This window comes from Candoia aspera, chromosome 3, assembly GCF_035149785.1.
Source record: "Candoia aspera isolate rCanAsp1 chromosome 3, rCanAsp1.hap2, whole genome shotgun sequence".
Taxonomy (NCBI): Eukaryota; Metazoa; Chordata; class Lepidosauria; order Squamata; family Boidae; genus Candoia; species Candoia aspera.
Genome location: NC_086155.1, coordinates 121525645 through 121539706, shown reverse-complemented (window position 1 = coordinate 121539706; position 14062 = coordinate 121525645). Strand labels below are relative to the sequence as shown.

General features: G+C 38.3%; 1 protein-coding gene across 1 annotated transcript in view; it reads left to right on the top strand.

The window, feature by feature from the left end:
- Window positions 1-14062, top strand: part of GABBR2 (gamma-aminobutyric acid type B receptor subunit 2) — a 364113-nt gene that overhangs the window by 143331 nt on the left and 206720 nt on the right. The window contains exons 5-7 of the mRNA XM_063298738.1: window positions 1342-1407; window positions 3191-3391; window positions 8907-9143. Coding sequence (XP_063154808.1) covers window positions 1342-1407; window positions 3191-3391; window positions 8907-9143 — 504 coding nt within the window. The remainder of the gene's footprint in view (window positions 1-1341; window positions 1408-3190; window positions 3392-8906; window positions 9144-14062) is intronic.

The window sequence follows — 14062 nt, the reverse complement described above, 5'->3', positions numbered from 1 at the left end:
GTATGGGGTTACTGTCTCTGTGAGTTTTGGCACAGAAAATCATAATCTTGTGAGCTGTCAACTCCAACTTGGAGTGGTACAGCTGGATGAACATTTATTATGGTGATGAGGACCAAATCTCCATGGTATTGTGTTCAGGAATATACTGCATTCTAATTCAGTCTGTCCAGTTTAACATATCTCATAGCATGAAGGAGAATCTTCCTGAACATCTATCTATTTAACTATTTCCCTATTTCTATCTTTCAAACACAAATGCATTTTACAAAAGCCTTTCACAAATTCATTGGAATAAATTTCAATAAAATATTATGATTAAAATATTAATAAACTATAACTATTACAAACATGCTATGTACTACAGAACCACAGACCTGGAGTGATACAAATAGAGAATTACTTTCAAATAAGGTTGATTTGCTTTGGAAGGATTAGGGTTTAATTATTCCTTTAACAGAACTAAAAGAACTATTGATATGTAATTTTAGAAAAAATATTAGGAGATGCTGTTCCTCTGCACTGCCATTTTATGTATACGAAGAAAAGGCATAACTAGACTTTTGTGGGAAAGATCCTTGATGTTTTCTGTTCGGATTCTGAAAATGAAATAACTTCCATTGATGATACTCCTTAACGCATCTTTCAGTGATGATCTACCAGAGGTGAAGCTACCCAGTTTCTATACAAATTACAAAATAATTCATTTTGGAACCTTCAAAGTCCAATGTATAGAAGTAGGGGCATGCAAAATGTTCTTGTTCAAAATGTTTCAAATTAGCAACAGTTTCAGTCTATGCTGAGCTGCAGTTTCATGAGAAGAGGTTTATGCTGAATACATAAACTGGCATTTTATCATTGACAAATATAATATGGATACATAATCCTTTTCCACTTATCTCTGTTAAATTTACTGCCTACATCATTACTGAAGTTAATTAGTAGCATGAAATTGCACTGGTTTCCAGCATCCATGGATGATGTAGCTCCTATAACCTTCTTTGAAGCATTTTTTAAAAATTTAATATTGCAATGATGATAATTTCTGTGCCTCCCATGTAGTGAACATGCAAGAGGACCAGTCTGTTAATGTACTGATAACCACTGCACCTCACAGATAATATGAAAACATTATATATGAATTTTATTCTTTCTTACCAATAGTGCTAGAGTTCACTGCTTTATTTACAACCTCTGGGGTTGTTCATGTACTGAATGGTTCATGTAGCACAGAAGTTTGTAGACTGAAAATATGAATTGATTTTTTTTGTGCTATGTACAACAGCATTTGAATAATACAAATAAAAATATCAATAATTAATATGTCTTTTTCTTCCATTGCAGGGAAACGATGTTAGAATTATCCTTGGCCAATTCAATGAGGAAATGGCAGCAAAAGTATTCTGCTGTGTAAGTGAAAAAGGAAAAGAGAGAAAGAAAAGTTTTGTCACATACTCACCCCAATAATTAAATTAACCATTTCTTAGTTCATTTAAATGTTTAATATTTATTAGCAATTCTGGTAACATACTGTATATTGTACAGTTTAGCAGAATTTCCTTAAGTTTCCTTGGTTTGACATGTAACTGTAATATTTTAGCTTGACCTGAGTACGGATTGCAAATGTTTAGGGTTAGGATTGTGAAGGCTGCATTAATTTAATGTGTACAAATTCAAATGAAAATATCAATAATTAATATGTTAAGTGCTGCTTTTGTTTGGGAAATCTGGTGTTAAGCTGGATCTGATATGTGCAGATTTTGATAAGGCCAAACACTATCTGAAAACTGGAAGAAAAATTAAATGTACATGCATTTGAATAACTATATAGTGTCTTCAACTATATTAGTCTGGCATAGCAGATCTAATTATTTGTATCTTGGTAGGCTTTAACAGATATTAGTCATTGAGAATGCATATCTGCTTTGAAATAATTAAAATAGTCAGGAAAAATCATGCAATAAATTATTCAGTCATTTATAACAAAGTTTAACATGATACTTTCCATTTAGTTATATAAATAAATCTATCTTTTACTCTTCTTTTCTGTAAATCCTATTATGGAATTCTCAGTAGAAATTTATCCCCAAGTCTGTATGGATGATAGCCTATATCTGGATGAATCAAACAACTGGCTTTTCTATCCTGGACAACTGTTGGTTTTTATGCTTTTTACAACAAGCTGAGTTGCAATGATTTCCTAATCTTGGCTTTAATTTTGAATTAGGATTTACCAGTTAGGAAAATTACATCAAACATGCAGCAATAGGGATAATTACAACCTGATACAAATTAGTTGGAACTGTGTGTTCGATGCAAATAACTTGACAAACTTTTTTATAATTACAAGGAACATTTCAGAATTTGATCCTTAAAAAAAATGGTATGAAGTACTTGAGAATTTCTGATGGATAGTTTAAAATAATTAAGATAAATAATTAACTGTATGTTTACATATTCTAGGCTAAAGTTCTGCTTTCCCAACCGCGGTATATATTAATACATCAGCAAGTTCTTGTACTGTATATCCTCCTGTTCTTGAACAACCTATCTCATCCAGTACATTACAATTCAGCCGAAAGCACTTTTGAACTCTCCTAGCTTCATGAGGGCTTCAGCTAGAAATAAATAGCCAGATCGCAGAATGGCAGATAGAATTAAAGCATACTTGGTGACTAGGTGAGGAAGTGAGTTTCTACTACTAGAGTCCCACAATAGTTATTACTTAACATAGATACAAATACTCTGTTGCACTTTCTCTAACTTTAAACCCTCATTTAAAGTAGCTTAGACTGAGTCAGCTACAACTGAAGTGCTTAACCTAAATAACAAATAAATAAATACTTTCTAAACTTTTTTTTTGGGACATTTTATTTATAAAAGCAACCTTCTATCAGAGCTTTGCTTCTCCTTTAAGCCCATTTAATGCAAAGGCATTTGTATTATAGCAGAATTCAGTCAATTGGACCTTTACTTTTCTAAGATTTTGAATTGTACACAGACATATGAAATGAGAATTTCCTTCATTAAAATAGATATTTTATATTTACTTTTTCAAGATATAGTTTATAATATTAAAAGAGATGTTAGTAGCTTTTGTAGCTAAGTAAATAAAACCTTAGTGAAATACTTTGTGATATGTTTTACCTTTCACCAATAAAATTGCTTTTCTTCTTTCATATTTCTACTGTAGGCATATCACGAAAAAATGTTTGGCCCTAAGTATCAATGGATAATTCCTGGGTGGTATCAGAGCTTTTGGTGGGAAAAAGCTATTCCAAAGCTGAATTCATCACACTGTCTTGGTATAAACCTTCTGGGTGCTATGGAAGGTTATATTGGAGTAGATTTTGAACCCCTCAGTTCCAAACAGATAAAAACCATTTCTGGAAGGGTAAGTTAGTTTATTGTCTTCTGTTTGGGGCATTTGAAGTCATCCATAAAAAAATTGTGTTTCTACAGCATTGATTCCTTACCATAATGCATTACAACCCAGCCCTAAAAATTGATATAAGGTAAAGGTAAAGGTTTCCCTTGACATTAAGTCCAGTCGTGTCCGACTCTAGGGGCAGTGCTCATCTCCGTTTCAAAGCCGAAGAGCCGGCGTTTGTCCGTAGACACTTCCGTGGTCATGTGGCCGGCATGACTGAACGGAATGCCGTTACCTGCCCGCCGAAGCGGTACCTATTAATCTACTCACATTTGCATGTTTTCAAACTGCTAGGTTGGCAGGAGCTGGGACTAGCAACAGGAGCTCACCCCGTCATGCGGATTCGAACCGCCGACCTTCTGATCGGCAAGCTCAGCAGCTCAACGGTTTGACCTGCAGCGCCACCGCGTCCCTAAAAATTGATATACCTATATAAATATAAAACTGAGAATTGGACATGATTCTTCAAGTAGGAATGCCAAGGGTTGTCATTATACTGTCATTATATTAGAGAAATAGTAGTGAGGGGTATGTGGGAGAAATGAAATAGATTAAGTAGGATGTAAAAGATTACACAATTTTCTGATACTTAGCTATCTATTATCTATGTTGTTGTGCTTAAGTACAGTAGTCCAAAATGGACTACTTTGTTCAAGTGTAAAAGGAGAAGCTTGTCAACTCTGGAAGTGTACTCTCTGTACTCTTGTAAGATGCATTGACTTTTGTCGAGGGCAATTCCCTCTGCAAAACAGTTAACAGGAGGAGCCAGTGGTCTCCAAGCTTTTTGACTAATAATACTAATGTACTGTACCCTCTCTGGAGCACTTTTCCAAAGTGGAATTTTCCATATAAATAAAACACTGAAGCAACATTGCCTGCTTCTGTGAAGAAGATTTTAAGTCATTAAAAATGTATTAAAAGATAAAGGAATTCTGTGCGCTTCAAGTGTGGGAATGGGGAGAGCAATAGGACAATGTTCTCAGCAGTGGAAATAGTGGGAAAATAGAGGAACCATGAAGATTACAAAGGAAAAAAAAAGGAATGAACAGTAGACTCATGTTTGTACCGATGTGTGAAGGACTGGAGTTTCTATCAGATCATTAATGAACGTAACCAATTATTTTAAACTCAGTTTAGCCAATGAATTTCATCATGATAGTAATGCCCTAAACATCCTACTTATTTCCTATGTAATATAACAAATACTATTTATTATTTCCAGTGGTGTCCACTTATTGAATTGACATGAAATTGTCAGACTCTCTGCAGAATGACCAGTGTGGCAGATTTTGTAGCAGGAATGACTTACTCCAAAAATAAATAATTGATAGGCTGCTATCAGAAGCAGATGTGGGCTGCCAAGTTCTGAAGAAATTCCATGTCCTATTGCCAGAAATCCCCACCTCCAACTAAGCCCTAGAAAAAATATATAAAAATATAAAGCCCAAGAGAGTAAAACTTTGTAAAATTACCTAAGAGCAGAAGGGATAGCTTAGAACTGTGCAGTCCTACACGCTGGAGAAGATTTTAGTTTGAAATTTCATTTTAAAACAATGCAGCCAAATGCCAATATATCAAAAAAAATTTTAATGTAAACCATGTAGTTTGGATCACAAACATCTGGATCATGAACAATGTGGTAAACCTTTTACTGTAGTCACTATAGTAGGATCCCTAGGGTTACAGCTCTTTCAAGGAGAAGAAAGTTGGTTCCCCTGTCAACAGCTCCTGTCTATAAAACAGAATTTAGAGATGGTGTCTGCCAGCTTACTTGGGAAGACTACTGATAATAGTATCAGTTCTTTGAGGTATCCCAGATCAATAAACAGACACCACAGAGATTCAAGAAATGAAACTTTATTGTTGTACTGTATAATAACAGTACATAAATTTTTAAACAAGCAATGCGTGGAAGTGGAAGAAGACAATAGAATAGGAAGGACAAGAGACCTCTTCCAGAAAATTAGAAACATCAGAGGTAAATTCCAGGCAAAAATGGGTATGATCAAAAACAAAGATGGCAAGGACCTAACAGAAGAAGAAGAGATCAAGAAAAGGTGGCAAGAATATACAGAAGACCTGTATAGGAAGGATAACAATATCGGGGATAGCTTTGACGGTGTGGTCAGTGAGCTAGAGCCAGACATCCTGAAGAGTGAGGTTGAATGGGCCTTAAGAAGCATTGCTAATAACAAGGCAGCAGGAGATGACGGCATCCCAGCTGAACTGATCAAAATCTTGCAAGATGATGCTGTCAAGGTAATGCATGCTATATGCCAGCAAATTTGGAAAACACAAGAATGGCCATCAGATTGGAAAAAATCAACTTATATCCCCATACCAAAAAAGGGAATCACTAAAGAATGTTCAAACTATCGAACAGTGGCACTCATTTCACATGCCAGTAAGGTAATGCTCAAGATCCTGCAAGGTAGACTTCAGCAATTCATGGAGCGAGAATTGCCAGATGTACAAGCTGGGTTTAGAAAAGGCAGAGGAACTCGGGACCAAATTGCCAATATCCGCTGGATAATGGAAAAAGCCAGGGAGTTTCAGAAAAACATCTATTTCTGTTTGATTGACTATTCTAAAGCCTTTGACTGTGTGGACCATAACAAATTGTGGCAAGTTCTTAGTGGTATGGGGATACCAAGTCATCTTATATGCCTCCTGAAGAATCAGTATAACAAGCAAGTAGCAACAGTAAGAACAGACCACGGAACAACAGACTGGTTTAAGATTGGGAAAGGAGTACGGCAGGGCTGTATACTCTCACCCTACCTATTCAACTTGTACGCAGAACACATCATGCGACATGCTGGGCTTGAGGAATCCAAGGCTGGAATTAAAATCACTGGAAGAAACATTAACAATCACAGATATGCAGATGATACCACTTCGATGGCTGAAAGCGAAGAGGAACTGAGGAGCCTTATGATGAAGGTGAAAGAAGAAAGTGCAAAAGCTGGCTTGCAGCTAAACCTCAAAAAAACCAAGATTATGGCAACCAGCTTGATTGATAACTGGCAAATAGAGGGAGAAAATGTAGAAGCAGTGAAAGACTTTGTATTTCTAGGTGCGAAGATTACTGCAGATGCTGACTGCAGTCAGGAAATCAGAAGACGCTTAATCCTTGGGAGAAGAGCAATGACAAATCTCGATAAAATAGTTAAGGGCAGAGACATCACACTGACAACAAAGGTCTGCATAGTTAAAGCAATGGTGTTCCCCGTAGTAACATATGGCTGCAAGAGCTGGACCATAAGGAAGGCTGAGAGAAGGAAGATCGATGCTTTTGAACTGTGGTGTTGGAGGAAAATTCTGAGAGTGCCTTGGACTGCAAGAAGATCAAACCAGTCCATCCTCCAGGAAATCAAGCCAGACTGCTCGCTTGAGGGAATGATATTAAAGGCAAAACTGAAATACTTTGGCCACATAATGAGAAGACAGGACACCCTGGAGAAGATGCTGATGCTGGGGAGAGTGGAGGGCAAAAGGAAGAGGGGCCGACCAAGGGCAAGATGGATGGATGATATTCTAGAGGTGACGGACTCGTCCCTGGGGGACCTGGGGGTGTTGACAACCGACAGGAAGCTCTGGCGTGGGCTGGTCCATGAAGTCACAAAGAGTCAGAAGCGACTAAACAAATAAACAACAAATAATAACAGACTCTTAAAAGCCTGTCCAAATTTCTCCCTGTCCCAACTTATACAAAAGAAAATCAAGCTGTGGCTATTTGAATTTCTTTCTCAGGCTTCCTTCTATCTCTGGACTGTGTAATTTCTTGTCTGTGTAATTCCCTCCTTAAAGGCTTGTTCCTTCCACCCTTAATGGCTCCCCAGTTCAGCTCTAAGTTCCCTTACACATAGGGGTAAAAGCAATCACAGAAGATACTGTGGTAACACTGAAAAGGAAGAAAGCCAAAGTACAAATCCTTGCTCATATATACTGCTGCTTTTTATTACATTATTTGCAGCACATTGCTTACTGTGATTTGATTTCATGAGTTGCTGTTTGTGCAACTATTCCGTGAGGTATAATGTCTCAACCAACTCTGAAAGCAATTTTCTTTTATACAAGCAATAAGGAAGAAAACTAGATACCTTGAATCTGTGTAGGATAATTGGCTATTTTGGATAAATGTGGGATATTTGACTGTGTAAATCTATCCTAATTTGGATAGTATGCTTCAGCAGCTAAAAAAATGAAAAATTCTTAAAAAATATATTTTGTGGAATATTACAGTGGGAAAAATGTAGCAAGGAAAATTTTTATGCAGAGAGTTATGGATATAAGTGCCCAAACTGATCTGGAGCATTTATTATTTATTTATTCATATTTCAAATTTCTATCACAGCCCATCTCTCCCGAAAAGGGGACTTAGCTAAAAATAGATCTTTAAAGTGGTTGGCTATTAACGAAACAAATTTTCAACCTGAAAAATACCTCTCTATGAGTCTGCCCCAATCTTTAAGAAGGGCTTTTTCCAGAGCGAGATTTGAGTTGTTGAATTCGATGGCCAAATATGGGCGCTTTCACAACATTCCATACTATGAGAGAACTTGTACATGTGGTCTGCCTGATATTGAAAATATTTCTCATATCCTGTTTAATTGTCAACTATATGCATCTATCAGCTTAAATATCTATCTCCACTAGTGGAAAGAACAGCTTACTGGGACCCGAATTTTAGATTGTCTTATTTTCTCCAGGGTAATAATATATATATTGTACGCAGAACTGCTGTGTTCGTATTGAAGGCTGGGGCTTTAAGATCCCAATATATTGAACAAATTGGGGTACCCTGTAAAGACGATTCTCTCATCTGATTACTGCCTCCTTGTACTGTGATCACATATATATGTATTTTGTTTTGTTGTATCCCTTATTATTTGATTATGCTTTGTTTATATTTTAATTTTATCTTGCTGTATTGATAAGGTCAATTCGACTAATCAATAAAATGAAACAGAATATTACAGTGGGAAAAATGTAGTCTTGTACATAATAGAAATGCTTAGTTATGAACAGAGTCCTGGAGGGGCAGAGAGAGTAATACCTTGTTTTCTGTGATTAGTGGAAAATACTTACAAGTATCTTATGCAGAACTCTATGTGTTTCTACCCATTAGTTCCAATATCATAGTATAACTAAACCTAACTGAAATGCATGCATATACTTCCCCAGTTCCATCTCTTTCTCTTTGTATATTTTATCCCCTCTGTTAAAATTTGGAGGGTAACTATTTATAATATGTATGCAGTTTGGTGGTACCATATAAGACATTGCACCTGAGGGAGGCAGGGAAGGAAGAAAGGAAGCATTTTCCCCCTGATATACTTTTAATTATCTTTCTTGAGGTTCACGTAGTTTCAAAGGACTGACAAAAGTTTTAACTGGTCTTTCAGTTTCAGACTCAGTTTGAGGTGTGGACTTTTAACATGCTAAAAGTGAATCACTTTTCACATTCTTTCTACAGACGCCACAGCAGTATGAAGAGGAATATGATCAAAGGCGTGGAAATGTTGAGTCAAGTAAGTTCCATGGCTTTGCTTATGATGGAATATGGGTAATTGCCAAAACACTGCAGCAGGCAATGAAGATTCTTAATGCTACCAACAGAAACCAAAAAATTGAGGACTTCAATTACACCAACAAAGAACTTGGAAAAATTTTCTTGGATGCAATGAATCAGACCAGCTTCTTTGGTGTAACGGTAAGTTGCCTTATTTTTTTACCTGAAGTTTGTGGCTTTATTTCTTCTCAACAATAATTGAGAATAATTGAAGTAAAACAGCACATATCATATAGGGTAAAGTTCTGCTAGCTACAAATGCAGGAAAGAACATTTTAAAAGGTTGGAACACAAAGTTAAACTGAAGTTTTAAGGCTCTGCAGCAGAGCCAACAATCAAGAAGATCTGGCTGATGAATAAGGAAGAACATGGAATTTCCCTGAGAATTTCAGTGTGGAAGCATGAGAGAGATGGGGATTCTAATTTGAACTGTTGCATTCAGAATTGGAATGTTTTTCTTGAATAGTTTTTAAAGGTTCAAAAAACTGTGATCTTATGTATATAGAATTAGGGAGATGCTGCTCAATCTGCTTCTCTGAATTATTTTTAATATAATTTGCATTAAGCACAAAATAGAGTAGATATTCACCTTTAAGGTCATTTTGCATTTTGTATTACAGAAGTACTGTATGTCTAAGATGATAGAAATTGAAAAAGTAAATTGAAAAAGTATTAAACACTACTAATGGAGCCATGATTGAATAAAGGTTCCTATTTAGGGGAGAACAGGTAGAATTTTGCAGTGGGAAATAGATCTTACTTAGCCCTCTGATGGGGAACAGTCCTGAGTGAATCCTATTTCATTTTATGCCTACATCTTTTGGTCCCTCTTAGGGGCAAGTATATTTAACTAGGTTTGGATATATTTAGGCAGGAGCACTTTTCTAAATTCCCTTTCAGGGAATTCTGTATTCATCACTGATTCTTATACATGTATTTAAGGAATTTATATGGCCACCCATCTTAACAAATAACTCTTGATACCAACAGGAGCATAAATACTTCACAATTAGTTCTGGTTCCATTTCTCTCATGTCCTAACTGCTTCACCATTATTATATTTATTCCTAATCATATATGTGATCACAGATGTGAAACATTAATGAAGATTAACTAAAAAAGTGAAAAACCTGCATTCAGAGTTGCCAGTTTGGTATAGATAAACCCTTTGATACAGGGTTGATACAGCTAAACTTACTAGTCTCAGGGTAAAATCTCCTTAGCTTTGCACATTTGAATCTATTGCATTTGTTTTTTTGTTTTTTTAAGCAGGCCATTTAGTGTACAGAAGAATTATATTTTGTAGAGCTAGACAAAAGGAAAGTTAAATATGAACAATGTTTATGATACATAATGAGCTTGCCGAGCAGAAGGGATGTAAATATTTTATGGGCTTCCCAGTTTGGTCCCTTGTAAAGGTCAGCCAGGAAGTGCATCTGTTTTAAAGTGTGCAAGAAATCTTTCATAGACTACATGGAGATAAAGAATTCTTCAGAGCATTTTTTCAGTTTGGCTTCTTGTCTGAGAACATCTGTACAGATAAGCCTTTGCTCATATAGCAGAGGTATTCCAGAAGTGCCTGGCCTAAGAAATGTACCTAGATATTTAGAATATCTAGGATATTCAGAATAGGATATTTTAAATAATCACTAAGCTGAGAATCAGTTTCCTAATGGGAGATCAAGGAAAATGTAACTTGAACCACAGGGCAACCAACAGTAAATGCAGCAGCATGGCAAACATCAGAGAACTCAAATACAAAAGATGAGCTTCCAAGAATTAATTAGGAATTATTCCTAATAAATATGAGATTTGATGGTGATTGCATTGCAAATAATAACAATAATAACAAAAAATACTTTTTATGTATGTGTTTGTCTCCAATAGCTGTGGTAGTAGCTATAAGAGGAACCCTGTTTTTCTCTGTAGCTTGAAGTTGGAAATGGGCAGGAATCATCTACCCATGTTCTGCTTCACTCCACGATACAGTTCAACAGTGCTGAAAATTCCTGCTACTGGGATTGGCCCCTCTGGATGGCAGAGGCACTAGATACTACGAGTTCTGCCTATTCCACTTGGCAAAATGAGACTTCATATATTCTTAGCTATTCTCAGATTCCCCCATCACTCTAATTAATTTAGGGATTGTGTATTTCCCTAGTTTTCTAGGGAGACTGTTTAGGTAGGTAGTCATTATCAGAAAGATCAACATCGATCACAATATCATATTCCCCAAAAAACTGTTTAGAGTACTATAAAAATCTGGAGTCAATGACAACTACTAGCAACTTTGTTGCTAAAAAAATACATTTAGAGGGAACTAAACAACCAGCACTTATTCTAAAAACATCACTGTAAGGATTGCCTATCCTAAAACACCATCAGACTCATGAGCAGGATCACAAAGATATCTGATTTATTGAAGAATAGTATGCAGGATCACAAAGAAAGCTGAGAATGAAAAAAGCGCGCCAAATGCAAACTAAAAACCCTCGGTACAAATGTGATCCCTCCCCCTGTAGAATCTTCACAAGTTCACAATCCCAGGTGCTCCTAACGGCTTCTGATGGTCCGCGGGAAAAGTCCTTGAGCAGAGCACATAACCCAAACACATTCCATTGAAATGAACATAGATACAGAGCTCGGCACAAGGTTTCACAGCAGCTCCCTCCCAAACAGAAATGCATGTCAGCCCCATGGCATGTGAAATGTTACGATGTACAGTGCACATTGAAACAGTGAACATGACATACTGCCCCCCCAAAAGAAAGAAAACACTAAGCGGCAGGCTTCAAAGGGTAAGCTAAGTGGAAACGGTTAACTAAATCAGGAGCATTAACGTGGCGAGCAGGCACCCATTCAGGATGAGGAAAGTGTTTCCAGCGGATCAGGTACTGGAGGGTGCCTCGAAGCTTGCGACAATCAACGACTTCCTTGATTTCAAAGTGCTGTTGGCCGTCAATCATGATCGGAGCAGGAGGAGGAGGTTGGGGATGCCAGCGGGAAGAGTGGTGGACAGGCTTGAGCAGGCTGCAATGGAAAATAGGGTGCAAGCGTTTCAAATTGTGAGGCAGGTTCAACTTAACAGTAACTGGATTGATAAGACCAACAATAGGGAAAGGACCAATGAACTTGGGAGCAAGTTTTTTAGAGGGTTGTGGGGACTTGATGAATTTGGTAGATAGATATACTTGATCCCCAATTTTGAAATCGTGTTGCAAAGAACGACGTTTATCTGCTTGGAACCTGTAACCAGCCTGGGCATCAGCCAAAGCCTGTTGAATCACCGGCCAGGAATCAGCCAGCTTAACAACCCAGTCAGAGGCAGAACAGGACTGGGGAGGGGGTTGTGGCAGCTCAGGGATGGGAACAAAGTCGTGACCAGAAACCACACGAAAAGGGGTTTGCCCGGTACTTTGATGGACAGCATTGTTGTAAGCCACTTCAGCAAAAGGCAGCAAGTCCACCCAATTGTCCTGATGGTAGTTAATGTATGCTCTAAGAAATTGTTCAAGGGCGGAGTTCAAAATCTCAGTAGATCCGTCAGTCTCAGGATGGGATGACATGGACAGCGCCTGTTTGGTGCCAATCAATTTTAAAAATGATTTCCAAAACTGGGAAGTGAACTGTGTCCCGCGGTTGCTGACCAAATGGGAGGGGCTACCGTGGAGACAGTAGATGTGGATGAGAAATAGGTGGGCCAATTGCGGGGCCGACGGGATGGACGCACATGGAATGAAATGGGCTTGTTTGGAGAAAAAATCTTTTACAACCCAAATGAGTTTTCTTCTGACTGGGACGTAGGTCCACAATAAAAGCCATAGAAATCTCGTCCCAGGGACAGGACGGGCTGGCCACTGGCTGTAGAAGCCCCTGTGGTTTCCCTCCTTTTCGCTTTGACATGGCACAAACAGGACAGGAAGCAACATAGTCTTTTACATCACGCCTTAAGGTTGGCCACCAAAATTGACGGCAAACCAAATGCAAGGTTTTGACAAAACCAAAGTGTCTAGCAAGTTTAACATCATGGGAACGCTGCAAAACATCAGCTCTTAAAGTTTCAGGCACATAAAGGCAGTGTTCCACCCATGCTAGACCATCTTCAAAAGAAACATTGTCTCTATTAGCTAGCAACCAAGTGTCAGATTTCAGTGCCTGGAGAAAGTCCTTCTGTAACTGACAAGGAACTTGCACTTTCTGCTTCTCAGACTGGGCTGGGGGTGGGGATGCCTGCGCACGGGTCTGGCTCCGGGTGACAGCAACTAAGCCCAGTTGTGGTTCAGTGACAACAGTCCCAACCACATCTGCTACTTGGTCAAGGTCCTGAGGTAAACGTGACAAAGCATCGGCCAGAAAGTTTTTCTTTCCCAGAATAAATTTTAACTGGAAGTTAAAGCGACTGAAAAATTGAGCCCAGCGAATTTGTTTAGGACTGAGACGCCAGGGGGTGCGGAGGGCTTCCAAATTCCTGTGATCGGTCCAAACCTCGAAAGGGCATTTAGCACCTTCCAGGAGGTGACGCCAGGCTTCCAAAGCGGCTTTTACAGCAAAAGCCTCCTTTTCCCAAACATGCCACTGGCGTTCAGTTTCAGAAAATTTTCTGGCCAAATAAGCACAGGGTTTTAAGTGATTTTCAGAATCTCTCTGTAACAATATAGCCCCAACTGAGGAGTCAGAAGCATCAACTTGGACCACAAAGGGGCGTTCAGGATCGGGGTGCTGTAGAATAGGCTCAGCAGTAAAGAGGGTTTTTAACTTCTCAAACGCTGCCTGGCATTCAGGCGTCCAATTCAGCACTGCCCCAGGGTGTTTTACTTTGCGTGTCTCTCCCAAGCCCTTGGTACAGAGTAAATCAGTGAGGGGCAAAGCAATCTCAGTGAACCCCTGGATAAATTGGCGATAGTAATTACTGAACCCGAGGAAACGTTGCAATTGCTTCCGGGTGCGGGGACGTTCCCAACTTAAAATTGCCTGAATTTTTTCAGGGTCCATTTCAATGCCCTTGTCAGACACCCTATAGCCTAGATAGTCAAGTTGGGTCTTCTGAAACCCACATTTGG